A 25318-nucleotide genomic window follows, 5' to 3' on the forward strand; every position below is an offset into this window, starting at 1 on the left:
TGATCGCAACATCAAATCGCTGAGCGTGCCAGACTGTTGCTGGCATTGTTGGCACAGAGGCTAGGGTCACGCCGTCACCAAGCTGAGCCCAAGGTCATTTGACCCGAGCCTTTCACCAAGCATGCCAAAAGTCCGTACTGATTCATGACCTAGCACTGCGTTATGGGTTGATGTGGTGCGTTGTAAGACATGTCAAGGCTTGGCCGCCCCCCTTTTCGATTGGCTGTGCTCAGCCTTGCTGGTGGTTATACGGCGAGAGAGGGAGATATTCAGGATTCTAGAGTCGAAAAATTGCTAGAGGGTCTTCCCTGATGGGAAACAGAGTCTGCATCAAGAGAAATGTTCTCTTTATTTGACATTTATCTAGTCTGGCTTGGTGATGATACGAACGACATGCTAGCAACAGCACATAAAGGCTAATCCCATGAGACCTAGCAAATGATCAAAGTCTGCTCTTCAGGACTGCTTTCTGTGCTCAGGCTCAGCGCCTCTCCACGCATGAGACCATGTAGGTAAGCTTCGCCCACAAGCTTGAAATACCCCTCGCGCTGCGTCCTGCGTAGAATGAAAGGTACAGTGGCACCAAAAAGGACGCAACAGACGTCTCCGGGAGCCGCGATCAGTGGTCCCAAACCAAAACGGCCCTTTTCGGTGAAAATGAAGCTTCTTCCTTCGCATACCAGCTTCATGTCAGTCAGATACTTCTCATAGTCTCCATTGGCTCGGTCATGTGGCATCCACCGAGGGAAATCACTCTCATCGTCTAGTCCTTTCCGGAGCCTATAATAAGCGGCAAAGTCTTCGCAGTGCTGATGGAGGTGATCCTCGGCGCAACGGTACCTTGACAATCCAGCGCAAAGTGTCAAGCTTAAGGCATGGATTTTGTCGCCCGCACCATAGGCTTGACCATTTTCCTTAGCCATGGCTTCGGCCATGATATGATCCAATAGCGTGTTCTGATGGCCGATAGCAAGTCTATTTGTTGGGAATCTTCCTAGATCCTCTAAGTCCGACTCAGTAAATGGAAGTGATCGCTTCACAATGTCAACCACCAGACCTCGGACATGCAGGTTCGTCTCTTCCGCAACTGTAACTGCTTGTCCCTCAGAACCCGCAGAGGCGTCGTACCAGAAGTCCGGGAAGACGCCAAAGTTGCATGCCGTGAGCTCGACATTGTGGTAGAAGGGCAGCCAGGAAGGCACCAAACTACTTGTCCATGTCTCTTCATTGTGGTCAACGGGGGACAGGATACGAAGGCCATGCCTTCTTATCAAACCCTTTCCAAGTTCAAGATAAACATCTTCGTCGGTCTTGTTGTAGGCTGGCTGGACGATCAAGTCCCCACCTGGCTCAAGCTGAGCCAGGGGGTGTCCCAACAGAGCGTAAATGTGGTCCTTCTTCAGACGGCATGACAGCCATCGCGAGTGGTTCATCAGACCCAAGAAAGTCTGGCTAGGATCCGGAGAGGTTTCTCGCCAATTTAACGACCAATCGAGCCAGTCTGTGTGGACGGTGGCGAAAGAAACGTCATGTCTGAATTCAAGGTGTGGTGCACATCTCGTCGTCCAAACGGCCAACCTCATTAGATCCCGATAATCAAATTCTTCCGTCCCATACAGACAGACCGGTTCTCGTGCCAGTCCCACCTCCTGAATAACCCATGCTCTGGTCCACCATGGCAAGTGATGAAATCTAGAGAGTGTTTTCCACCTTGGATCATCAAGTGTAGGATCTTCGGCTAATAGGATTGGCATATCGTGCACAGACTTGTAATTCGATATCAAAGCAGCATATTCTTTCACAAGAGAGGAGACGTTTACTGCATCTCCATCCAAATCGTCACCAAAATGCACAAGGACTCTTTTCGCACACCTGTAGACTTTACCCATAAAGGCAACGTGGTGACTTCGCTCGTCATCATGCCATTGGTTGATACATACAGCATCGGCCCAAAGTATTCGCGATCGGTCTGGGTATCTGACTCTCTTGAAGACGGCATTGAGACTGACGGTGATAGCAAACGGCCTTCCGTTACACAGGACAGGGACGGTTTGATCTGGATCACCCCACACATAGGAGATGGCCTCGTACTCGGGGTGATGGCCCAACTCGGCGATCAAAAGTCGAAGCGAGACAGGATCGTCCCCCACTCCTGGTAGCAGATCTACCAGCCTTATCACCTCGCCTTCGAGAAGCGGCAGATACAGGGGCTGGGCGGCGGCTGATTGAAACATTGGCAATCAAACCTCGCTCCCTTTTTGAAGTCTTTCGACAACAACCTCAGCAAACAGGATTGACGAACTTGTGTGCGCAACGTTAAGAATTCTAATGCGCTGCATTGGGCTCCGGGTTCGGGGTACATCTGGCCAAGCATGCAGGGATCCAGAAACACCTCGTATTCTTGTCATGCAGCCCTCGTTCCACGTTTTAACGTCGTGTGCCTAACCAAGGTCAGTGTCTTCGCCAGTGGCTCATAGCAGAGCTGTCCCCATGGTGTGATGGCCATGGTGCATTTTGATCATTAAATCGCCTGTCGCAACTCGAGAGCAGTCGTGCTGACAGTCATTTTGCGGGCTCCCACGAGCAAAGGGCAGTGTGTCACAAGGATCATGTTAAGGCTTGTTGCGGGATGGTAACAGCGCGAGACGGGTATTGGGTCGGTTGGCCCCGTCGTGGCTTTACCGCAGGCTTTTCCTCATTATCGATAACAAAGCGCGGGGTCCTCGGCGCCCATTCGGGGCGCTTGGAGCCTAACTCCTAGGCACCCCCCAGCACCGAGCTAGGGACCCTCAGCCTTGGAAAAAGAAATCGTTGGCCTGGTGGATCGCACTCTCCCCCACTAAGACAGCTAACTAGCAAGCAATAAACGATCAGCTGGACGCATTGGCTTCAATGGGCCTCACAAGCCTTTCCCATTATGACATGTTCCTGCGTCACGCGAGATGTTGAGTCGACCAACATTTTGGCCAAATCCTCTTGCGTCGAGCCCACCACTCACCAATTTTCCAATCCAAAGAGGAACTAATTGCTTTTGATTCCCTCTCCTCGCGGCTGCCCAGCACTGGATGCTGTTGCCTTCTCGTTCACCTTTGTTTCTTCGTTTCTCTAGACTCCTTGTTCCCTTGCAATTTCTCTCCGCCGTTCCAAAGCTCAGCAGCCCCGTCACCATGGACGGACTCCGGGTGAAGATGTCTGGTCTGACACCTTATGCAAAGAAACACAAGGTTACCGTGATCGGCTCGGGGAACTGGTAAGGACTATTCTTATTCTACAGGATTCTGACTAACTCAACCAGGGGATCGACTATTTCAAAACTCATCGGAGAAAACACACTTGAACATCCCGAACTGTTCGAGCGAGAGGTCCAGATGTGGGTTTATGAAGAGGAGGTCGAATTGGACAAGAAATCAAAACACTACGACGAGAACTCCGAGTTCAGCAAAGGAAAACACAAGCTCTCCACTCTCATCAACACCTTCCACGAGAACGTTAAATACCTCCCGGGAATAGCTCTTCCTCACAACGTCGTCGCCAATCCTAGCCTCGTCGACTCAGTCAAGAACTCTTCCATTCTGATTTTCAACCTCCCCCACCAGTTTATTCTCAACATATGCAAACAACTCCGTGGCCATATCCTACCTTTCGCTCGAGGCATCTCGTGCATCAAAGGCGTCAACGTCAACGACTCCTTCATTAGTCTGTTCTCCGAAACTATTGGAGAAGAGCTGGGTATATACTGTGGTGCCTTGTCGGGAGCAAACATCGCCGGCGAAATCGCCCAAGAGAAGTTCAGTGAGACCACAGTTGCATATGACCCGCCATTGATAGACTCACAAGCACCTACACCCGCCACATCTCAAGGTCCTAGCCCGGTTTCGAGTCATGTCGACTTAACAAAGATGGTCCATAAAGATGTCTCCGGCAAGCCATCAAAGGTCCAACTCAAACCGCTCCCTGCCGAATATCATCCAATTGACCATGACACATGGAAGAAACTGCTCCACCGGCGCTATTTTCACGTCCGAGTGGTTTCTGATGTGGCTGGCGTGTCTCTAGGCGGTGCCTTGAAGAACATCGTGGCTGTTGCTGCCGGCTGGGTCGACGGTTTGGGCTGGGGAGACAATGCCAAGGCAGCTGTTATGCGAATTGGTCTTCTTGAGATGAGAGAGTTCGGAAACAGGTTCTTCCCTCACACTATCCAGTCTGACACTTTCACTGTCGAGTCTGCGGGGGTTGCAGATTTGATCACCTCATGTTCTGGTGGCCGCAACTTCCGGTGCGCCAAAATGAGTATCCAAGAGGGCAAATCAATTGAGGAGATCCAAGACCGAGAGCTTAATGGGCAGAAGCTGCAAGGAGCATTGACAGCTCATGAAGTAAACAGATTCCTCAAGCACAAGGGAATGGAGAAGGACTTCCCTCTCCTTACTGCTGTATACAACATCCTGGAAGGTAAAGAGAAGGCAGAGCATCTCCCCGATCTGATTGAACCAGAAGACGAGTAAGTCAGACAATTGTTTCTGCGCGTGTTTTCGCTCGAAACTGGGCATTTCGTTTTGCCGGATCTGGCAGAACTTTGTTCGGCAACACCGGAGGACATTGGTATTCCCCTACAAGTATGATACATGATACCCAGCGACAGTGAGTGATGGGATGAGTGGTATGATCCATCGTCTATGTATGAATAGAGCCGCCGCAGGACAGAATCGTGTTTCCCCTGCAGGACGACAATCGCCCAGATGTCAGCTGATGAGATGATCAATTGCTGCTGGGAACCAGACCAGAGACTCCATAAATGAATATTTTTTGTTCTGATTTTGCGGTCTTATTCGAATCATTCTTTCAGCAGATCGTTGACTGAGTTGTAGATAGGTCTATTTCCTCGTCCCACAACCACCCGCCGCCTCCGATTGATGATCAAGCTGCGGAAATATTGGACATAAACGGCGTGGAGATGTCGGATCCCAGTCACATCCCAGATTCATGTTCGGAAGGAGAGCATCACGAAGACCAATCCACCTCGCTACCATCCAAACCGAAAACCCAATCAGCACCTTCTCTTCTCCTGCCTGCTCCATCCCTCGCTTCCGGCAGATACAACCGCCAAATGCTCGTCCCCCAAGTCCGACTCCGCGGCCAAGAGCTCCTGCTAGCCTCGAAAGTCCTCATCATTGGCCTAGGTGGCCTCGGTTCACCCGCGGCGCTGTACCTATCTGGGGCCGGAATTGGTATATTGGGCCTTATGGACGGTGACAACGTGGAAACGAGCAATCTCCACCGTCAAATTGTGCACACTGACTTTGCTGCGCGCTTGGGGCAGAGCAAAGTCCACTCGGCGGCCGCGAGATGTCGAGAGCTGAATCCGGAAATCGCGTACGTTTGTCATGAAGAATCCGCCAGCGCGAGCAATATTCTGGACATCGTGTCCCAATATGATCTGGTACTCGACTGCACAGATAATCCCGCAACACGGTATTTGATCTCTGATGCGTGTGTGGTGTTAGGCAAAGTGCTCGTTAGCGGTGCTGCGCAGAGAGGCGAGGGTATGCTAATTGTCCTCAACTCCCCTCCCACGTCTTCCTCCGACGGAGACGAAAAGGGCCCTTGCTATCGCTGTGTGTTTCCTCGTCCGCCAGCTCCGGAAACAGTGCGAGGATGTAGTGAGATTGGAATCCTAGGCCCTGTTGTCGGGGTGATAGGGACCTTGATGGCTGGAGAGACCATCAAGATAATCACGAGCCGTGGACATCTCCCTCGCGAAACCAAAGCAAAACAGCATGTGAACAGTGCGGGAGCTTCCGTGGAAACACAGAGAGAAAAGAGACAACACACAATGCTCCTGTACAACACCTACGCTAGCGATCCAAGAAGTATGTTCCGCACCATCAGCTTGCGCGGACGGCGGAAGGACTGCATCACGTGCGGCGACGACGAAACTCTTGCTACAAAAGGTTTGAGCAAGGTCACTGCTGAAATCATCACACATGGCAGACTGGATTACCAGGCTTTTTGTGGTGTTTTCGAGGATGTCAAACTGCTCGGCGAGGACAATAGAATTCAGGCAAGGGATTTTCTCCAGGAGCACGCCGGAGCGGAACAACAAGACGAAAGTGGCAAACTGAAAACCAAGCCAATTGTGGTCGACGTCCGCGAAGAGCATGAGTATGAACTGGGTCCGAAAGTACGGGGCAGTTTAAATATCCCGATCTCACAAATTCTGAGGCATGGAAATGGGGCATTCGATGTTCTTGGGTTTGGACCGGGACCGAGTTTCGCTCCTGAGATGGGACCGGATGGAGGGATGGTCGATCAGGAGTCGCATATCCCCGTTGCTACAAGGCATGATAGCTTCCCACCCAAGCCAAGCGGTCAATCTGATCAAATACCTCCAAGCCCAGCAAGGGAGACAAAAGAGAACGCAGGCGAGGAACCAAAATATCCGAGTATATATTTCGTCTGCCAGCGTGGGAACGACAGTCAGATCGCGGCGCAGAAATTGATGGAGAGAATTGAAGCTGAAGCAGGAATGGAACAAGAGACAGCGCGGAAGAGGAAGTGGGGATGGATCGGAGATGTTAAAGGTGGCTTTCTCGCGATGGAGAGACACGCAAGGACAGGTGTATGAGCCCTTCCTCCGAGGTTCCAAACGGGATTCGGATTTTGGAAAGTTGTACTTGTATGAGCCCTACTGTTTGAAAAGAGTCAGCAACATTGAATCAGCGATAGCGACGCTCCAAATTGATCAAAATTGACGGAATCTCAGAAGGGGAAAGAAAGGTATTCGCATTGACCCATTAATGGTCTCGACCAAAATAAGTGAATCAGCTATTCTTTGTATCATCATATGATTACTTCTTTTGAAAGTATTTTGTGCAGAGAAGAGACATTGGAGTGTGACAGTTGATAGAGCTCTACCCGTACCTTGATCGGGATTGACACATATGAAATCCCATAGCGGAAGATGATAAATCTCTTTGCAGGCGGCACAATCCAGTCAAGATTCACTGCTGTTGTTACGTCAATGTTGAGTGTAAGAAAATCACCCTATTGTTATTATACTGGTGATCAGGGGTTGCGGTTCACATCAGGGATGAATTTCAAGATGAAAGCGGAAGGTCGAGCTCGAGGGGAAATTTTATCTTCTCAAATTCTCAATGTCAGCCTTGTCCCGTTCTGTCCCGCTAGGCAAACATTCCAAAACAGCCAAGATGCATGGTTCTCCTATTGGCTGCCTAGCTGGCCTTGCTGGGTATACGATGAAGCGGGAGAACGCCAGATGCAGCGCGCAGGTTCGCATCCCATGCATCACGTCAAAGCTTCAAGAACTGCACCGTTAACTGTTGAACAAACACTCTCCTCGGTCACCCCCTGCGCTATGCGTCTCTTTCGGCTGTGCGCTTTGGCGCTGGCCGCTGAATGCGCCCATGGCTATCTCGATACCATGCCGTTTTTCATGTTCTCAACCTCCGAGTATGTTTATATCCACGCTCAACTTCAGGCACTTCTCAACTGACCAGTGTCTGCCTTGCATGTAGACTTCTAGCAACGACCTCCCAAGTTCAATCGGCGCCTCTTTTGACCTCCGACGTCGCATTGACTCTCTCCTCATGCCCTTCAGACTACTACATTCTTGTCTCGCAACCGGGAGTGTCCGCCACAGACTACTCCAATTCTAAGAGATCCACGCCCTTTCTCGCAAAATCATTATCCCCTTTCCAATCCAAAGGATCGCCTGTTCGGAGTAGCTTGACTGTTCCAGATGTTTTTGGTCGCCTTGACAGCTCTGCATGGATTGATGCCTTGACAACGAAATGCGGCGTCTTGGTTACTTCTGTCGACGCCTCGGAAGAAGGAGGAGGTATTCCGACGAAGGATTTAACCTCTTCACCCCGTCTGCTCGAACTTGTTCTTCCTGCGCCATGTGCTGGGTCAAATAGAGCCAATGATCTCTCTTCAAACGACGCATTTCTAGCCTCTGTGATAGATCTGCTGCCAACGCACAACTATACTGTTTTGTTCATGACAAGCCGGTCACAAGACGGGATGTTGGTTACTCAAGGCGCAGGTGAAAAGGAAGCCGTCGAGTATGACATGGATTCCCAAATACAAGAGAGCATGCATCTCGATCTGAAGAGAGATCTCGGTGTCCATACGGCGGCCAACAAGACTGCGAGTAACCAGACCATGATCGACGGGCCGTTGTTCGATAAGTATCAATTTTTCACCCCCGGTGCGTTCTTTCTTCAGGCTTTTCTCTTCATCTTTCTCCACCGTCCAGATTCGGCGCTGCGATGTACTGACATACTTCATAGGGATATTCATGGGCTACCTTGTCGGCTTTCTTCTCCTTCTGATCTTGTACGTCGCCATTTCCGGTGTGGCCAGTTTGGAAGTCACGTATGCGGCATTCGACAAGGAGCAAGGACAGCTGGCGACGAAGAAGCAGCAATGAGGGACCGAGTTGTCTTTCTTGTACGTTGACGCATATGAATAGAGCTCTCATCTCGGATTTATTCGTTCTTGTGAGGCATCTTTGCGCCGGTCACCGAGAAGACACCACAAATGAGGTCCAACCGACGATTCTTACCACATGCAATTCAATTTCTGAGGCCTCAGTACAGGTTGATGGGGGACCATGACCCAGCGGAATGTATAGCTGTTAATGTCATACATGTTCAGACAAGACGACCACAGAATGATCTACGGCGAAGCGGGAACATTCTCTTCCTGGTTCGAGTGTGAGCCTTGCTGTCTTGAAATCAGCAGGTCTAGGAGGTGGACGTCAACAGGAGACAACTAAAGAAGGCTTGTGGCGTAGTCGCTATCAATTCGAACGGAAAGCAAGTCTAGCAGCAGAGATTTAGAGCACAGCCTCTTGCTACGTACAAACTTCTTTTGCCCACCACAGTTTTCGTTGGATTGGCTATCCTGCAGACCAACGTAACAGAATCCCCTACAAACTGATGTTTCTCTGCTTTTTGCTGAACCCTTTCTTCTTCCTGTCATATCCAAAATGCGGCGCGAATCCGCCCGAACCTACGGGAAGCAGGAAAACATGCAAGTCCAACCAGAGCGGGCGTCTCACGGTGCTCGGTTTCGACCCATCTCTTTCAGTTGGTCGCTTCAACGGCGCCTCAATATTCACCAAGCTAGAGCCTCTTAACGACGTCATCCACCACCTCCTTCGTCGTCGCCTGCCCGCCCAAATCCGGAGACACAAACTTACCCTCTTGCAAAGACGCATCCACGGCATTGTACACGACCTGCGCAGCCTCGGGCAAGTCTAAGAACTCCAGCATGACACCCACGCTTCTTATGGTCGCTATCGGGTTGGCGATGCCCTTGCCCTCTATATCCGGCGCGGATCCGTGACACGGTTCGCCTATGATGATGCCCTCACCGACATTGGCGCTGGGCACCAGACCAAGTGAGCCGACCAGCGCGGCGGCCCCATCGCTGAGTAGATCCCCATACAGATTGGGCGCGACGATCACATCGTAGTACTGCGGTTGCAGGAACAGCTTATACACCATGCTGTCAACGATCTGCTCCTCGATTTTCAGGGACGAGAATTGTGGCTGAGAAAGACATTCTCGGGCGGTGGAGCGGAAGAGACCGTCCGTTTGGGAGAGGACGTTCGACTTGTGGGTGATTGTGACCATGCCTTGCTTTCTCTTTGGTGAACCCTGCTGATCCCTCATCCGCTGTCGTCGCAACGCGATCTCGCCCGCGATGTTCGCGATCCGCCAGCTCGCTTTGCTCGATATCCTCTTGATCGCCTCGGCAATCTCCCCTCCTTCGCTATCGCTGTATGTCCTCTCCTCCTTTACGTAGAGGTCTTCAGTGTTTTCGCGCACGATGACCATGTCGATCGGATGCGGAACGGGCGATTGAAATGCCGAGGAAAGAGTAGTTTTACAGGGACGGACATTGGCGTAGAGGGAGAGTTTCTTGCGGAGGGCCACGATTGGGGAGGTGTAGCCTTGGACTTTGGTTGTTGGGGAGCTGTTGGCAGAGAGGAGGGACAAGAATTAGTCGGGTGGCTTCGAAGTGAGACTTGGGTGCGCGGAGAGTGTGCGATTTTTGTCTCTCAACAATGTATATGTATCATAGGGATCTCGCAATTCCGGTATATGGGCTCACCTCACAGCCCCAAATAAGGCGCCGTCACATTCTTTTTGCAGCGTCTCGACCGTTTTGTCTGGCAGCGCCGTTCCCGTGCGCTTAAAGCAATCGAACCCGGCGTCGAGGTCGACAAAGGAGAAGTTTAAGCCCAACGACGAGGGAAGCGACTCTAGAATGCGTCTACCCGCCTGTAGCTTGAATATTAGGAACGTACAGAGCTGGAATCGAGTGGGCAAGGGACAAGATCGGGACTGCTGTAACTCGTACCGGAATTACTTCACGACCGATACCGTCGCCGGGAATGAGGGCTGTTTTGGGGGATACATATCAGCATGAAGCCCTGAAGACAATTGTGAGAGATCATACCTATCCGCAACGTTCGGCTTGCCATGTCTACAATGAGACCTCTTTGAGAAACCAGCGCTCCTTTGCTGTGTGAAGCGGAGAAGAAAATAATGCCAGTTGGAGAAGATCCGGCGCAAGGCTGAACCGTCTCCGCTATCGGAGCCATCTCAGCCTCGTCAAGTATGGAGTCCAACATTCTCTCCACGAGCTTTTGCGACTGGGCGAAATGAAACCAAGAATCAGCTGTAGAATTTACAAGACGCGTACCGTATCGCCTCACTATGTCGCGAAAAGATTCTGCGAGGGACTCGGTTGTTGTCGCTTTTGCCGTCGATTTCAATATATTATGATCAGAACTCCGTATGTCCTACCTGCCATCCTGGCGAGCATGACCTCCAGTTCCTGGCAAGGTACCAATACAAAATTGCCGTCCATCATCATCAGTCGTCTCAGATTGTTTACCTCATAAGATACCAACAATCAACAACATCAGACATTGCTCTCCTCAAGGGCCGAAGCCATGTTTTCCAACTGGGCATTGAACGACTTGACTCTATCCAAAATTCCACCATGTCCGGATGCACTGCTAATCGCCGTCGTTACACTTCGTATCAGGAACTCAAAGCGATCACACCCTGTTTCCATATTTCTGTCCAACTCCTGCTCGACGCGTCGAGCCGCCTCGCTGAGCGTCCATTTCTGTCTCGTCGCCTCTTCACAGTCCCAGTGCCGTCGTCTAAGTGCGTCACATTTCAACGCAACTTGCTCCCGCTCCGTCCTTAACTCAATATATTCAGCTTGTAGAGCTGCTTTCTCCCGTTTAGTCTTCCGAACTCGGGCTTCCAGGTTGATGCGGTTCTCCACAGCTTCGGACATGGCGAATAGTTCGTCATCGAGATCTTTTCCGAATGCTTCGAGAGCCCCCCGTTTGTTGTTCAATGCGGTTCGTTTGCCGGGCTGTGTAGTTTCAGCTATACGGTCAATCGTGTTCGAAATTGTTTCGCGACAGATCTGGGCTAGCACGTCCACGACGTTGGGCGGAGCACGATCATTCGTAACATCAGCAAGTGCATCCCCAAATGGGGCTTCGCCATCTTCGTGGATTGTTGGTAATGTCGGGACACTGGTCAGTCGGTGTGTGAGGATGGGGAAGGTAGATCTGCCTCTTTTGCCCTCGGAAACTTCGGCTGGTCCATCTCGAGAGATCCGTCGGCGAGTCTTTCTCTTGTCCTTCATACCTGCAGCAGGCGTCTCTACTTCCGGGGAGCTCTGTTCCACGTAGGAGTCATCTTCCTCCTCTCCTTCTTGGTCAGGAGCTTGTTCTGGATCGGAGGGAGGAGTCTCTGCTCGCTTCCTTGGTCTCGTAAGTTTGCTATACTTCGCGATTCGGTCTGCCAAAGACATGATTGCAGCTGATGGCATATGCTCAGACGTGGTTTGAGAAGAAACACCTGGCGGCGAATCCTCTTTTGACGGGTTGACAGGCTGACTCGGAGTAGACGAACGGCGTCTTCTGCGCTCAAGGGTGAGGGGCCTTCGTCTCCTCCGCTTTTGCTGTTTCGAAGAACCAGGCCGAACTGAATCTTGTAACGTGTCGTCTTTCCTCAGCGCCTGATCCGTCCCTTCGTCATCTAGTCCGGGGGCTTCCGAAGCGGATTCGGTGATAATTTCATCAAAGAAAGGTGCAAACAGAATTCGCCCGCTCTTTGTGGTCTGTAAATCGGAACCCACGGTGCCCTTCGATCCTCCATCATCCGGCGTCGCATTTTCCTTTTCGCGCGCCTCCTGTGGGACGAATAAGGGAGATGTCTGATGTTGTTCTCCTGCCTGAATAATGGCATGAGAAACCCCGGCATCGTCGTCTTCAGCGATTGTAAATGTCCGACTAGAATTTCTCAGCGAAGCCAGGCTTGTGGGCCTTGACCGAGGAATTTCCATGAAAAGTTGAGGGGTTGGCGTATCAATAGCCGGAGATGTTTTCCTTCTTTTGGTAGAGCGAGTTCTTGTTCTTGTATGCGCAACATCTGACTTGGGTTCCGGCTCAGGCGGAGGCATTATAAGTTGAGTCGAGTTCCGCTTGCTCGATATTTGTCTGGTCGACCTTGCTGACGTCGACTCTCGGCCTCGTCTGGATGGTGTATTTGATGGCTGGCGAGAAGTAGACCTTCGTGACTGCGGTGTCTTTGTGCTTGAACGCTGTGACGGGGTCGGAAAAGATATTCCAAAGTCGACATTGTAAATCTTCCGGGACCTGGACAAGAGATATGAGCGAGGTTCGAGTCAGATAGAGGTGTAGCATACCCGGCACCCCTCTGTCGCATCTGGTGACGCTCCTGTCGACTGTCCCCCAACCCAAAATTGATACCAAAATCAGCAATTGCGACTGTGCGCGATCTACTATTGTCAGCATTGGGTTCGTTTCACGCTCTTTCAGCAAAGTAAACAAACCCTGCACCACGTTGGCGCATCAGCGCCCGATCTTGTCGAGTGTTAGAAGCCATGACGGGTTGTGGAGACCATTTGAAACCTCGAGAGCTTGTGGCAATAATGTATGCGCGAAGCGAAATCCGTGTTCTTTGACTATTCACGAAGACAGTACATGAATAGTCGTGACTGGATGAGGTCAAAAGCCGACGCGTCGAATGAGGGGAGAACGCGACAGCATTCAAAGGCGACAGGGGTCTGCCTTGGCGCTGAGCTGCGGAGAAATGATTTCTGAAGGTGAACAGTCTCGCTGCGACCGGGCCGCAGGTAAATTATGGGCTCTCGTCTATTCCGGCTGTTTTGAAAGAGTCTGGGCAATCCTCGAGAGAGATGGGCTGGTTTTGGGGAGGGAAAAGCAACCAAAATGATCCTGCAAAAGACCTCGACGACGACTTGAAGCAATTCTTGAAGGAGCAACAACCCCGGCCCTATGTCCCAGCCGAAGCTCCTATAGAACCGCTGCAGCCTTCAGAGAAGCTCAGCCCTACTGTGAAGCCGTCCGAACAGATTATCCCGGATACGATACCAACTGCAGAAGAGAGACCATTGCCAAAAGAATCGCTGTTTCAAGATGGCCGATACAAACACATCTGGAAGACCTATATTCCCCAAGATGAGATCACTGCAGCTACATCTACGCCTGTGGAAAGAGTGCTTTCAGCAAGAAAAGACAGAAACCAGTCCATACACAAAGCCGCACTGGAGAACTGCGCATTCGAGGAGGAAATGCAACAAATCTGCTTCAAAGGCGGCAATTTGACCGACAGATTGCGCGGGAGAATGACCATGTGTCATGAAGAGACAAAGGCATTCAATCGCTGTTATACCCTGCAAGCCAAATTTCTGCAGGCTTTGGGATATATGACGAGCGCAACCAGTTCGGCTGAGGACGAGGAAAAAATTCAAATGCACGCCGATAAGTTGTATCACAGAATGATGGACTATGAGGCTGAGGTAGACGAGGCAAAACGAAACAACCAGCCCATTCCACCGCTATCATCGCTGTTCAACCCCAATCGACCCGCCCCAACACTGGAGCAAATGGCGCTACCGAAAGCCATGGAGGACAAGATGAAGAAGCCCCTACACGAATATCCACCTCATGAGCGAGAGCTAGCTGCAAGAGCTGCCCTGCAAGAAGCCAAGTTGACAGACTTGTACGCCGAAGATCTCTTTAAGTATAGCGTCACGATGAACGAGGACCGGAAAAATCGACAGGCGTTTCTTACGAGAGTGTTCGGTGAAGTCATTGGGAAATTTCTGATCCCTGATCCTCCCAAAGATCCAAATATTAAGCCTTATAGTCTCCAACAACTGGAGCGGGATATCTGGCAGGAAGAAAACGCGTCGTCGACATCACCGCAAGCGCAGAAGCAGGAATCTATCGACATGAGAAAACGGGGCTGAAGGCGATCGGTTCGAGAGCAGAAGTGGTTTAGCGGCCTTCAACCAAAAAAGAATGTGAACTCTAGGCTCAGGAGGAGGCCGCACTGGAGCTAGGCCGGGACACATAGTGCTCAGTCGCTTGGTGTCGTCAAGCAAAATTCTGTGGCCAAGCGCAGGTGGGCGAGTCACGGCTCGAGTGGCTGACGCTGCCTCCTCGTTGTCCGCTTCCAGACTTTGCGGCTTTGCGGATCTCGGAATCACGACGGGCAGGTCACCATGATGGATCAGACAGCATCCATTCCAAGATACCTCCCTAATACAAGCAACGCGTCCTGATCATGTGGGCTGGTGCTCAACGGCATGGCGGCATGGCAGCATGGGCTCTGTCGGGGTGTGGACCTAGGGTGGAATAGAAGAGAACGCCACATACGTTTGTCAACCTCGATGACCAAGGGAGGAAATATCGAGCCATCAGCATTGTGAGGAATATTTCGTGTACTAGATACGAGACTTGTACTTGGGCAATATAGCAACCTCATTGAGAAGGCGGGCTGGGATCCTTTGTCGTATAGCTCGAATACGGTCCTCCGGCATGACTCCTCTTCCCCTTCCCTAAGTAGCCTCGATAGTATTTTCATGCGGGGCCTGCCGTACAAGAGACATCGACAAGTGGCCCGCTTGATTCTCACTTTTTCTCACCTTCCTGATCAGTCAAGGCCTCGAGTTCATCGGCTGCCTCTTCCAATACAGATTCGATTCCGCATCTCTACTAATACGATCGCGTGCTTGTCAGCTCGTGGGCGAAAGCGCCCATGGCTGCAGAAGGAAGCCGGGAATTGGCAGTACGTACAAAAAGGCGAAAGGCGGGGTGGACGGAGGCAGATGGAGGATCCTTTCTCAGCCTTTTCCCTTTGATTGCTTCTCCGAGAATCCTAGTGTTCAAATGTTATGACCACATGGCCAATTCCCAATTCCCCCCAAAATCTCTATCTTTCAAGTTCTTCCCGCTCCCTTTCGTTTCCACGCTGGCAATATCATTAACCTTCGCCCTAGGTCCTTGGGCTCTAGGCCATGGGCCTCTTCCGCCGACATACCGCCGACGATATCGAGGAAATGGCTCCTCTACCACCTGACGACGCCACCTCGATGACAACCCCCAACTCGGTAGACCACCAGAAAGCAGCGCTGGTCCGACTCCCTTCCGAGATCATCTGTCAAATACTATGTTATCTGCCATGTCAGTCGCTCGTCTCGCTCTCTCGGTGTTGTCGTCGGCTACGAGGACTGGCCTACAATGACCTTCTCTGGGCCAACTTACTTCGCCCAAATATTCCTCCAGAAGACTTTCCGTCTGATCCGTATCCTTCATCCTCGTATCGTGATTTGTACATCACGCATCATCCGTACTGGTTCGTGCCCCGGAACAAGATCTGGATTTCCGATGAACCGCACATCGGCCGCGTGATGATCTGCCGTTTCGACCCGCGGCGAGGCTGTATTGAGGGATACCGCCTTCTGGCTGAGAGGACTCCATCAATGGGTCTTCTCTGGCCCTACGAACCCAGTGTGGTCATCCACAACTTCCATCCACGCGTGCACCTCTGGTTGGATGACCCGATCCTCAAACTGCCGCATGACATCGTCCCTTTCAATACCCGTCAGGGTTGGTGGGAAGCCGAGATTAAAATGACTGTGGGACGGCCTGGACACAATACGTCTGCCTCTTTCTTCTTGAGCAGAGACATTCCTCCGCATTTGCAGAACAAATCCATGGCTCTCTGGCCACCCAGAACAATCCCCAATATGCCTCGCGTGCGCGCCGCCAGCGTGGATAAGTTCCGCGGGTCAGGACACAAACCGCAAAAATACGATCAGATCTCGCAAACCACCTTTCGCCTGAGGCATTGGAGCCAGTTTTCATCAGGCATGGCGCACTTCGGGATTAGGATAGGTGAAGAAGTCTCGACGTGGAGTACCATTGACCCGGTATTGTACACCCCGACAAAGGAAAAGCCTTACCAAGGCATCTTTGTGGGCGATTACGCCGGCCACGGATGCGAGTTTCTGTTGGTCATGCAGTCGGAAAAAGGCCCTGAGATCCCTGAACGTCGACCCACGGACGCATATTTGAGAGGGCTAATTGACTTGCCTCCCGAGAGTGAGGAAGATGAATTGGAAGAACCGGTGCTCTCCCAGCAGACAGCCGAACAACTTGCTCAGTCCCAGTCGCAATATCAACGCGACATGCTGGCAATGTATGAAGACGAGGGCATATACAAAGGCTCCATCGAGGCTGTCAAATTAACGGGCGATCCCCACGTTCCGCGAGGAGAGTACACTTTCGTGGCGGACGACATTGGACCTGGTGGATTGATTAGAATTGCAGAGGAACATCCGTTTCGGGGGGCGAGGGTGGTGAGAAGTAGGGGCCACGTCGCTGCAAGGGGATTTCAGAATGGTGAGTCCAACGATGTCTGCTTTCCTCCTCCTTTCTTCATGGACCATAAATCTCATCTGGGTTTCCTATCCATGGCCAAGTCCGTGCCTCTTCGTCGGCCCTTTTGTAGCCCTGTTTATCCCTGGTCAGACAGCCCAGCGCTGATGCTTGTTGATTTGGTACAGACGAATTCATTCCCTCCCAGCTTATCATGATTTCGCCTAATAAATTGGCCCAGTATTGGGTGCCATACGGTCATATCTCCTTCTACGAGAGGATCGATCTCGACCAGCTGATCGATGATACTTTCCGGGGAGGGCATGGATAGTGGTAAGAGACAGAGAAGGAGGACATCGCAATAGATTTCGGGAAAGATGGGCGTACGTAAACACGGGATGTGCTCCTGTGGAACAGCTACTGTTAATATGACCATGGATAATGGTATGTTGTTTCATAATACGGACGGCGTTGATGGCTGATGTCGCAACTGGTGATCGAAGTCGGGTTATTCGCAGTCGTCTTGAGCGCAAGAGAGCCTAAACATGTCCGTCCCATTTTACAGGATGTGCAAGAAGTTCACTATGGGCATTTAGATTCGGCGTTAATTTTTCTGATGCAATAGTGTTCTGGCTTTGTTATGAGGTGCGAAGTGTACGCTGAGAAGATCTGGCCCACGAGCACAGAGACAAAGCACGTTCTCTTGCGCATTCGGCCAAATGGAAACAATTCCATGACCCGAGGAGTTGAGTGTATCGCAGAACGATATTCCAACGCGGAACCCACCCAACCAGACAGATATGCACTCCCTCACCGCGCATCCCATTCTCTTCCCAGGCCCGGAAGGATAACACCCTCTTGTCCTTGACGCCCGATAATCATGCTACTTGCCGATTCTCAGAACCTCCTCTGTATATTCCTGAAAGCTGTTCCAGCCCCTGCGTTCACCTGCACAGGGAAAGTTTCTCCCTGTACACCACTTCTGTGTAATTTATCGCTCGGGAGATGTGTTTTGAAATGTGTGTTGTTTTCATCTCCTTCGTTCAAACCAACTACTGCTGCCCATAAAGGCAACACTCTGGTCCATCACCCATTCGCCCACTCCGAGGTAACGGTCCACCCATGTTTGCAGTTCTTTGCTTTCGCCGAGCGACGAGGCTTTGACACTGGTTGGTCTGTTGTGTCAGATATCAGAATCAGTGAGTTTGAGGTATCCAAGCGAGAATGCGAAAAGACATTGAACAAAGAGACAGTTCGTGGGACCACTTTGCAACCTTCGTGTTTGCATGTCGCCCTCCAGCTCAACTCTCCTCAATGGACCACTCTGTCCGGAGAAGAAAAGAGGGAGAGGGAGAAAACGCCCAACGGTGCTGGTGTACGTACGTGAGACCAGTGCTTCTCTTGATACCGGCGAGAAATGCAGATATGAGGACGGCGTCAAAGGCGTAGTGAGTCAGGCGTCCGAGCTATACATGTTGTTGGTCCACATGTTCTGAGATTGGATGCGATTGATGGAAACTTACCACCATGGCGAAGGGGATTGGGAAGGGCTTGCTGTGATATTGGGAAAGAGGATGAGCTGCGAGAATGGAAGAAGACGGGATGCAGTCTGCCTATTGTTCACATGTGATGTGTAGAGGCAGATGGAGGCCGTCTACCCGAGGAGTTAGTAAGTGGCAGCGCCGGATTAATGTTGTTACGACCCCGGGAGTCGCGTATCTTATCAGCTCTTGGCAGCGACTCTTGGGCGACTCCTGCCCCTCACTTGCTGCAACTTTGAAGATGGCGGCCCTTGCGGCCCCTCTCTTCAGCTCCCGCAAGGTTTCAATGGGGCCGACGGACCTCTCTTGACCTCCCCCATCTGCACTTGCCGCCCATCGAGCCCATCTAATATTATTCATTTCCGGCGCCAACCAAGCCCGACAGACTCCCCCATCGCAGTTGCTGAGTTTCACTAGCCTATCGCTCGCCTGATTTTTACTGCGTGTGAATGCTGTCACCCCCATTCTCAACCCCTGATAAGCGGTGACGTGAGAGCTCCATCCTTATTCAACCTGCGACTCAGCGACCCAGCTGCTACTGTAACTAAGCTGGGTTGAGCTCAACCATTGCCCGTCGCGAGCGCCAGCCGTATTTTTTTATTTTGCTGAGCGGTGATACCTTCAACCGCTATTCATTCGTTACTGAATCCGCTTCTTCCTGCCATATCTCTCCTCGAGTTAAGAGTAAGTGACTTCTCTCTTGTGACAGCCTCTGTGACTGTGTCCTGCGTTTGCAACGTTTGTGACTGACGGAGCTCGTCTCCCTGACTTTCAGCCCTTCGGCGGCCGACTACCGCTATTTGAGACACCGTCAACCGCAGTCCTGCGTTCTTTGCCCAACCCTCACCGCTTGAAGTGTATATTCAAATCCATCGGACAACATGGGTGACGCTTTGGACCATCTCGCCAATCGCACTAAGCTGGAATGGCAGTGCAACCTCAACATCGACTACCGGCCCAAAAAGAACCACCGACGGACCAGTATTATTTGCACCATTGGTACGTTTTTCGAATACGGAGCACCAACAATTGGGAGAGTTGGAGCTAATTGAGATCGTCTGCGGCAGGTCCAAAGACCAATTCTGCTGATAAGATTACTATGCTGAGGAAGGGTATGTGAGAGGGACAATACTTCAAAAGGAGGGGCATAAATGCTGAACGGGTCATAGCTGGTCTCAATGTTGTCCGAATGAACTTCTCTCACGGCTCTTACGAGGTACACACAACCTGTTACGGGAGAAGCATATGAAGCTAATACTGAGAAGTACCACCAATCCGTCATTGACAACACCAGAAAGTCGGCCAAAGACTATCCAGGTCGCCCTGTTGCGATCGCTCTCGACACCGTGAGTGGAGCTATAACCCTTTTTTTTCTTTAAGAAAAACCAGGACTGACTTCTCCAAGAAAGGACCGGAGATCCGGACCGGAAACACTCCTGGGGACGCAGACATTCCCATCAAGGCTGGTCTTGAACTGAATATCACTACTGACGACAAATACCAGACTGCCAGCGACGACAAGAACCTGTAGGTTGGAGGCTTGCCAGCTGCGTCAACAAGACTAATTCGCATCAGGTACGTTGACTACAAGAACATTACCAAAGTGATCGATGTCGGCAAGTTGATCTATGTCGACGACGGCATTCAATCCTTTGAAGTCATCAAGATCGTCGATGACAAGACCCTTCGTGTGCGGGCTCTCAACGATGGGCAGATCTCCTCCAGGAAGGGCGTCAACCTCCCCGGGACGGACGTTGACCTTCCCCCGTTGTCCAAGAAGGATATTGCTGACTTGGAGTTTGGTGTCAAAAATGGGGTCGACATGATCTTCGCCTCTTTCATTCGACGAGGAGATGATATCAAGCATATTCGACGGGTCCTGGGTGAGAAGGGCAAGGAGATCCAGATCATTGCAAAGATTGAGAACCAACAGGGAATGAACAACTTTGACGAGATTCTCGCCGAGACTGACGGTGTCATGGTCGCACGTGGCGACCTGGGCATTGAAATTCCGGCCGCAAAGGTGTTCATTGCCCAAAAGATGATGATCGCCAAGTGCAACATGAAGGGCAAACCGGTCATTTGCGCGACACAGATGTTGGAGTCCATGACCAAGAATCCTCGACCTACCCGAGCCGAAGTTTCGGATGTTGCCAATGCTGTTCTTGACGGAGCGGACTGTGTGATGCTGTCTGGTGAGACTGCCAAAGGCGATTATCCCAGGGAAGCCGTCACCATGATGCACGAAACCTGTTTGTTGGCCGAAGTCGCCATCCCCTATGCCAATGTGTTCGATGAGCTGAGGACGAGCTGCCCTCGTCCTATTGAGACTGTGGAGTCGATTGCGATCTCTGCTGTGGGCGCAAGCATGGAGCTGAACGCAGGCGCTATTCTCGTCTTGACAACCAGGTAAGTAGTCCTAAGCCGTAGCTCCGAGCTTCTTCAACTGATCTTGATAATCAGTGGTTCTTCAGCGCGACTTCTCTCCAAATACCGTCCAGTGTGTCCAATCATCATGGTGACACGCAATGCCATTGCTTCGCGCTATGCCCACCTGTATCGTGGAGTGTACCCGTTCCTGTTCCCTGAAGCAAAGCCCGACTTCCGTGGAGTTGACTGGCAACAAGATGTGGACAAGCGATTGAAGTGGGGGATCTCTCAGGCCATCAAGCTTGGTGTTTTGGCCAAAGGTGACAGCGTCGTCTGCGTCCAAGGCTGGAGAGGTGGACAGGGTCACACCAATACCATTCGTGTTGTACCTGCGGAGGAAGACTTGGGTCTCAAGGATTGACTAACCGTCGATGACTTTTTCACCGCACCTGCGAGACAGATACCAGTCATGTCGTCGTTTACTCCGCCGCAGTCTCCGACGAGGGGAATGAGGCGATTTTGAAATGACAAAGCAAGCTGGGATTGCTGACCGGACAATAGAGGAGAGCAAGCAATGAAAAAGGGTATGTTGCCAACTTTATGTCGAAAGGCCCGGCAGAATTCCGTGTGTGTCGAGGTTGATGGGGAAATGAAGGAAAGGTACTACTATCTTTTATGGACTGTCGGTTCGAATATTCTTACGAAAATGACCCATGAACACTCCAAACACCACTTGACCCGTTTGATTTGCATTTGACATAAGGCCATACCTGGGAGTACTGCAGGTCAGCAGCTAGTCGTGATATAGCCACCATGGCTGCATTGGGGACTCAGGAGAAGACTGAGTACCTATATACCTCGTACCGTAGGCGAGGGCCACGAGGCGGAAAAGCTTGGTGCATTTCAAGCAATCAGGAGTCCTGACATGTGCCCAGCGCCCACTGACCAGTGCGCAGTTGGCCGGCGAGCCCAAAGGGACCTCTAAGGCCTGGAAGGATCAGCTGGGCTCGCTGGGCACCTTGGATTTGTGGCGCTCGTCCCCGCTCAATAATGTTTCAGAGGCACAGCAGGTGCTATTCCTGGCCCCAGACAACATCTTCAATTTCCGTTTCAGATTCAGCCTAACTGCCATGAATTTATTCGAGTCGCTCAAAAATACGCTGACAATATCCCTTAGCTATCCCTAGATCCCTCTATCTTCTCTTTTCTTAACGAGAGTGACGGTCTGTTCGCATCTCGGGCGCGCTTGCGACAACCGTGTACGAACCGCGTAACCACCCATTTCAACCTACACCACCCTCCGTGCCCACGACGTTGGTCAAGGAACCTGCGCCTGCGCTTCCAATACCCTGACGAAGTTTGCCAGCATAAGGCGACGTCTTTCTGCCAAGCCAGCAATTGATTGGATTCGTGTGAGAGTCAATAACCACACATGGGGAGCGAGAACCCTCCAGCCGGGAGGCCAAAGGTGCCCGGCTTCACCGAATCCTTCTGGTCCGCCGACTATGCCGGAGGACTGGGAGTGCTCTTCCAGAAGCTTCAGCAAGGCGTCGTGGAGAACCAGCAGGTGCTCACAATCGCGAGCATGAGAGCAGACGCGGAAGAAATGTACAGCGACCGCCTGGGAGATATTGCACCAACCATTGATCGGATGACGGGCGGATTTGCAAGAGATGACGGCGCGAGTACAAGAAAGGTAGATGGTCCACTGGGGGCTCCCCTTCGACGGTTTGCTAACCTATTTCACTTCGAAGGCATATGAAGGCGTCCGGGGTGAGATGGTCGAAGCCTCCAAAAACCATCGAAAAATCGCCGACAACATTCGCGAACTCGTGGTTAATCCGTTTTCGAGATGGTGCGATTCACACGCTGCACGGATACAAAGCTCGCAGGACGACCTACAGGCGAAGATCAAGGCACACGATAAGCAAGCCGAGGTGGTCAAGAAGCTAAGAAGCCATTACTTCAACAAGTGCAGATTAGTGGAGGATCTCGAAGAGGAAAATAAAATGGCATTCGCGGGGCCGGCGAAGGAGAGCCCTAAACCACAAAGCCCCCCGCCGCCTAAGATTGTTCTTCCAGAAGAAGAAATCGAAGAGTTACCTGTCGAGATTGGCGATGAAACATATCCGCCCGAGAGACTGAAATCGCTTCTTACCGATATGCTCGAGACGATCCCCTTGGGCGAACACAGGGTCCCTATACTGGGACTGTATCAGAATGTTTCCGCTGGTACCGATATCACCGACTACATCCAGAAACACATGAAGGCGTCGAGTGTTGGGTACGCAGAGAAGATTGGACAAGATCTCATTGATCGTGGGTTCTTGCGTCTGATCGGAAACATGGGCAACACGTTCGCCAACAGTTCAAGAATGAAATATCAGTGGAAGCCGCGGACTTTTCAAATAACGGGTGTGCCCGAGAAGAGAAAGCCGTTGAGCAGGTCAACTACTGGGGCGTCGGTAGATGGACTTTTGGAGTCGCCAACAGTTGGGAATATTACCGAGACCTTGTCGAGCTGGAATCCCTTGAACAACCCATTTCCCAACGAGACGCAGGCTGACCGGCTGAAACGCGAGGCTCGAGAAGCAGACGAAAAATACAGAGCCGGCGTTCGGAGACTTGACCTGCTGAGATGCAACCTCGAAGAAGCGATGATGGATCACCTCAAATTCCTCGAGCGATGCGAAACAGATCGTCTGAAGGCCATCAAGTCTGTGATCCTGGACTTTTCGGGCGCCATCAGCAATAGTATCCCATCTTTCCAGAGCCAGGTTGATCACATGATGCTTTATCAGGAAACCATCCAGCCATTGGGAGACTTGCGATATCTGCTTGAGAATTACCGGACAGGCGCCTTCATCCCCAAAGTCATACCTTACGAAAACTACTACGGAAGTGTGGATGACCAGACTTTTGGTGTTGACCTGGAAGCGAGAGCAAGAGCGGATCGGAAGAGAGTCCCTATCATTGTCACTTCTATCCTCACGTTCCTCGATAATCACTACCCTGATCTAGAGGGGGATGAGGCCAGACGGAATATCTGGCTTGTGGATGTTCCTCTGGCAGCAACCCATCATCTCCGAAATCAGATCAACAATGGTGCCCCAGTGGCCCGAGAGATCCTCGAGAAATATGAAATGCCTATTATCGCGAGTGTGTTGAAGCTGTACCTTCTTGAGTTGCCAGGTAAGTTATGGAAACCTGCAAAGGATATAACCGCTGACTTGTAACAGATTCGCTTGTCTCCTCACAAGTGTACGAAATCATCAAGACAATCTACGCGACGACTTCTGATGCAATCCCAAATCCCATATCCACCGAATCAGTCGACGCCTTGCCCAGAATCAAAGTCCTACAATCTACCCTTGGCCAACTTCGTCTCAACAATATTGCCACCCTCGACGCCATAGCGACACACTTCACACGTTTAATCGACTTGACGTCGGCAGACGAGGCATATGTTTCGGCACTTGCCTACGTTCTAGCTCCGTGCATCTTGCGTCCAAGGACAGAAAACTCTTTGACACTAGAGGAGCGTCACGCGTATCGTCTAATTCGCGATTTGTTCGATCATAAAGAAGCCATCTTCGGTGAACTCAAGCGCCAGTCGTCTACACTTTCTGGATCAAACAGTCTCTCCAACCGTCAACGTGCCGTCAGCACTACGGATGAGAGCTCTCGACGAGCGAACATGGAAGCTCGTGCGCGGGCTATCACGGAACAGAGGGAACAAAGACAACGAGAAAAGTCTCCGGCACCAACGAGTCGACATAGGCGAGATAAGAGCACGGATGGGAGTGTTGGACGGTTTCCGGTCGTCGCGAGCCCCAGGCCTGATGGAAGTCATGGTCGGAGCGTGAGTGGTGTTGGATTGCCGTCTGCAACGAAGCGAGGAAGTCTCGAGGTTCCTGGGAGCAACGAGTCCTCGCCCATTCAGGCGCGGAATCAGAGTGCCGTGGAGAGGAATGCAGCATCTCCACCAACGGCGAGAAATCTTGAGGGCGCATCAGCATATCCAGTCACCACAAACGGCCAAAGCCATGGGCAAAATCAAGTGCTCTCTTCGCCAGATTCCATAACCAGTGCAAGCTTGAATCTACCTGGCACCTTCACCGGGGGAGGGCCGGGCCCGCACATTCCCCCGCCACTAGACGACGATGACCATGACCAGGAATCCGACACTTCGCCTGTTCCTGCATCTACAGGCTCCAATACTGGGTCCCGGCCAGGCTCACTTAAGCGAATTGCTGCAACGAGCGACCGCAAGCCGGTTGGTGTGTCGAGATCAGCTGTCTCAGGGAGTCTGAGCAGAAGACTTGTCAACTCTGGGGTTAATAGTGGTGGACTGAGTGAGGATGCCGCTTCGAGCCACCCTTCCGCAAGTGGTCAGGCTCATGGTGTCCAGTTGGTTGATAGGGCTATGGATGACTTTTCCTAATTCATATTATAATGGCGGAATCGCTACATGTCGTATGATGAGTCTGGGGCTTTAAGAGCGCATGCGGGAAATTTGTCTGGGACGGTCAATTCAATGTAACAGGAACGAACGCATTTTGCGGATCAGGTGCTGCAACAGCGTACTGGATGAATTCAGTCTACCATGTCATGCCGGCGAGCGTGGAATGTA

General features: G+C 51.5%; 11 protein-coding genes across 11 annotated transcripts; 7 read left to right on the forward strand and 4 right to left on the reverse strand.

Annotated features, from left to right (window-relative positions):
* Positions 1–431: 431 nt before the first annotated feature.
* Positions 432–2234, reverse strand: Z519_01993 (uncharacterized protein; the record flags this gene model as incomplete). Its single annotated transcript, XM_016759750.1, has 1 exon — positions 432–2234. The coding sequence occupies one exon, from the start codon at positions 2232–2234 to the stop codon at positions 432–434; it is 1803 nt and encodes a 600-aa protein (XP_016623271.1).
* Positions 2235–3167: 933 nt separating this feature from the next.
* Positions 3168–4505, forward strand: Z519_01994 (uncharacterized protein; the record flags this gene model as incomplete). Its single annotated transcript, XM_016759751.1, has 2 exons — positions 3168–3250; positions 3296–4505. The coding sequence occupies 2 exons, from the start codon at positions 3168–3170 to the stop codon at positions 4503–4505; spliced, it is 1293 nt and encodes a 430-aa protein (XP_016623272.1).
* Positions 4506–4954: 449 nt separating this feature from the next.
* Positions 4955–6625, forward strand: Z519_01995 (uncharacterized protein; the record flags this gene model as incomplete). The annotated part of the gene is made up of 1 exon (XM_016759752.1): positions 4955–6625. The coding sequence occupies one exon, from the start codon at positions 4955–4957 to the stop codon at positions 6623–6625; it is 1671 nt and encodes a 556-aa protein (XP_016623273.1).
* An 816-nt stretch (positions 6626–7441) lies between these two features.
* On the forward strand, positions 7442–8452 carry Z519_01996 (uncharacterized protein; the record flags this gene model as incomplete). The annotated part of the gene is made up of 3 exons (XM_016759753.1): positions 7442–7470; positions 7536–8230; positions 8313–8452. 3 exons carry the CDS (start codon positions 7442–7444, stop codon positions 8450–8452), a joined length of 864 nt encoding a protein of 287 aa, XP_016623274.1.
* Positions 8453–9149: 697 nt separating this feature from the next.
* Z519_01997 (uncharacterized protein) lies at positions 9150–10636 on the reverse strand (the record flags this gene model as incomplete). The annotated part of the gene is made up of 4 exons (XM_016759754.1): positions 9150–10005; positions 10144–10313; positions 10393–10433; positions 10492–10636. The coding sequence occupies 4 exons, from the start codon at positions 10634–10636 to the stop codon at positions 9150–9152; spliced, it is 1212 nt and encodes a 403-aa protein (XP_016623275.1).
* Positions 10637–10959: 323 nt separating this feature from the next.
* Z519_01998 (uncharacterized protein) lies at positions 10960–12971 on the reverse strand (the record flags this gene model as incomplete). The annotated part of the gene is made up of 3 exons (XM_016759755.1): positions 10960–12721; positions 12772–12864; positions 12919–12971. 3 exons carry the CDS (start codon positions 12969–12971, stop codon positions 10960–10962), a joined length of 1908 nt encoding a protein of 635 aa, XP_016623276.1.
* A 313-nt stretch (positions 12972–13284) lies between these two features.
* On the forward strand, positions 13285–14361 carry Z519_01999 (uncharacterized protein; the record flags this gene model as incomplete). Its single annotated transcript, XM_016759756.1, has 1 exon — positions 13285–14361. One exon carries the CDS (start codon positions 13285–13287, stop codon positions 14359–14361), a length of 1077 nt encoding a protein of 358 aa, XP_016623277.1.
* A 1050-nt stretch (positions 14362–15411) lies between these two features.
* Z519_02000 (uncharacterized protein) lies at positions 15412–17105 on the forward strand (the record flags this gene model as incomplete). The annotated part of the gene is made up of 2 exons (XM_016759757.1): positions 15412–16798; positions 16963–17105. The coding sequence occupies 2 exons, from the start codon at positions 15412–15414 to the stop codon at positions 17103–17105; spliced, it is 1530 nt and encodes a 509-aa protein (XP_016623278.1).
* Positions 17106–17804: 699 nt separating this feature from the next.
* Z519_02001 (uncharacterized protein) lies at positions 17805–18303 on the reverse strand (the record flags this gene model as incomplete). The annotated part of the gene is made up of 3 exons (XM_016759758.1): positions 17805–17949; positions 18158–18240; positions 18298–18303. 3 exons carry the CDS (start codon positions 18301–18303, stop codon positions 17805–17807), a joined length of 234 nt encoding a protein of 77 aa, XP_016623279.1.
* An 893-nt stretch (positions 18304–19196) lies between these two features.
* Positions 19197–21106, forward strand: Z519_02002 (pyruvate kinase; the record flags this gene model as incomplete). Its single annotated transcript, XM_016759759.1, has 7 exons — positions 19197–19314; positions 19383–19427; positions 19485–19531; positions 19581–19661; positions 19721–19842; positions 19891–20724; positions 20779–21106. The coding sequence occupies 7 exons, from the start codon at positions 19197–19199 to the stop codon at positions 21104–21106; spliced, it is 1575 nt and encodes a 524-aa protein (XP_016623280.1).
* Positions 21107–22117: 1011 nt separating this feature from the next.
* On the forward strand, positions 22118–25129 carry Z519_02003 (uncharacterized protein; the record flags this gene model as incomplete). The annotated part of the gene is made up of 3 exons (XM_016759760.1): positions 22118–22381; positions 22440–23877; positions 23925–25129. The coding sequence occupies 3 exons, from the start codon at positions 22118–22120 to the stop codon at positions 25127–25129; spliced, it is 2907 nt and encodes a 968-aa protein (XP_016623281.1).
* Positions 25130–25318: the final 189 nt, after the last annotated feature.

This window comes from Cladophialophora bantiana (genome assembly GCF_000835475.1).
Source record: "Cladophialophora bantiana CBS 173.52 unplaced genomic scaffold supercont1.3, whole genome shotgun sequence".
In the NCBI taxonomy this organism is placed as follows: domain Eukaryota; kingdom Fungi; phylum Ascomycota; class Eurotiomycetes; order Chaetothyriales; family Herpotrichiellaceae; genus Cladophialophora; species Cladophialophora bantiana.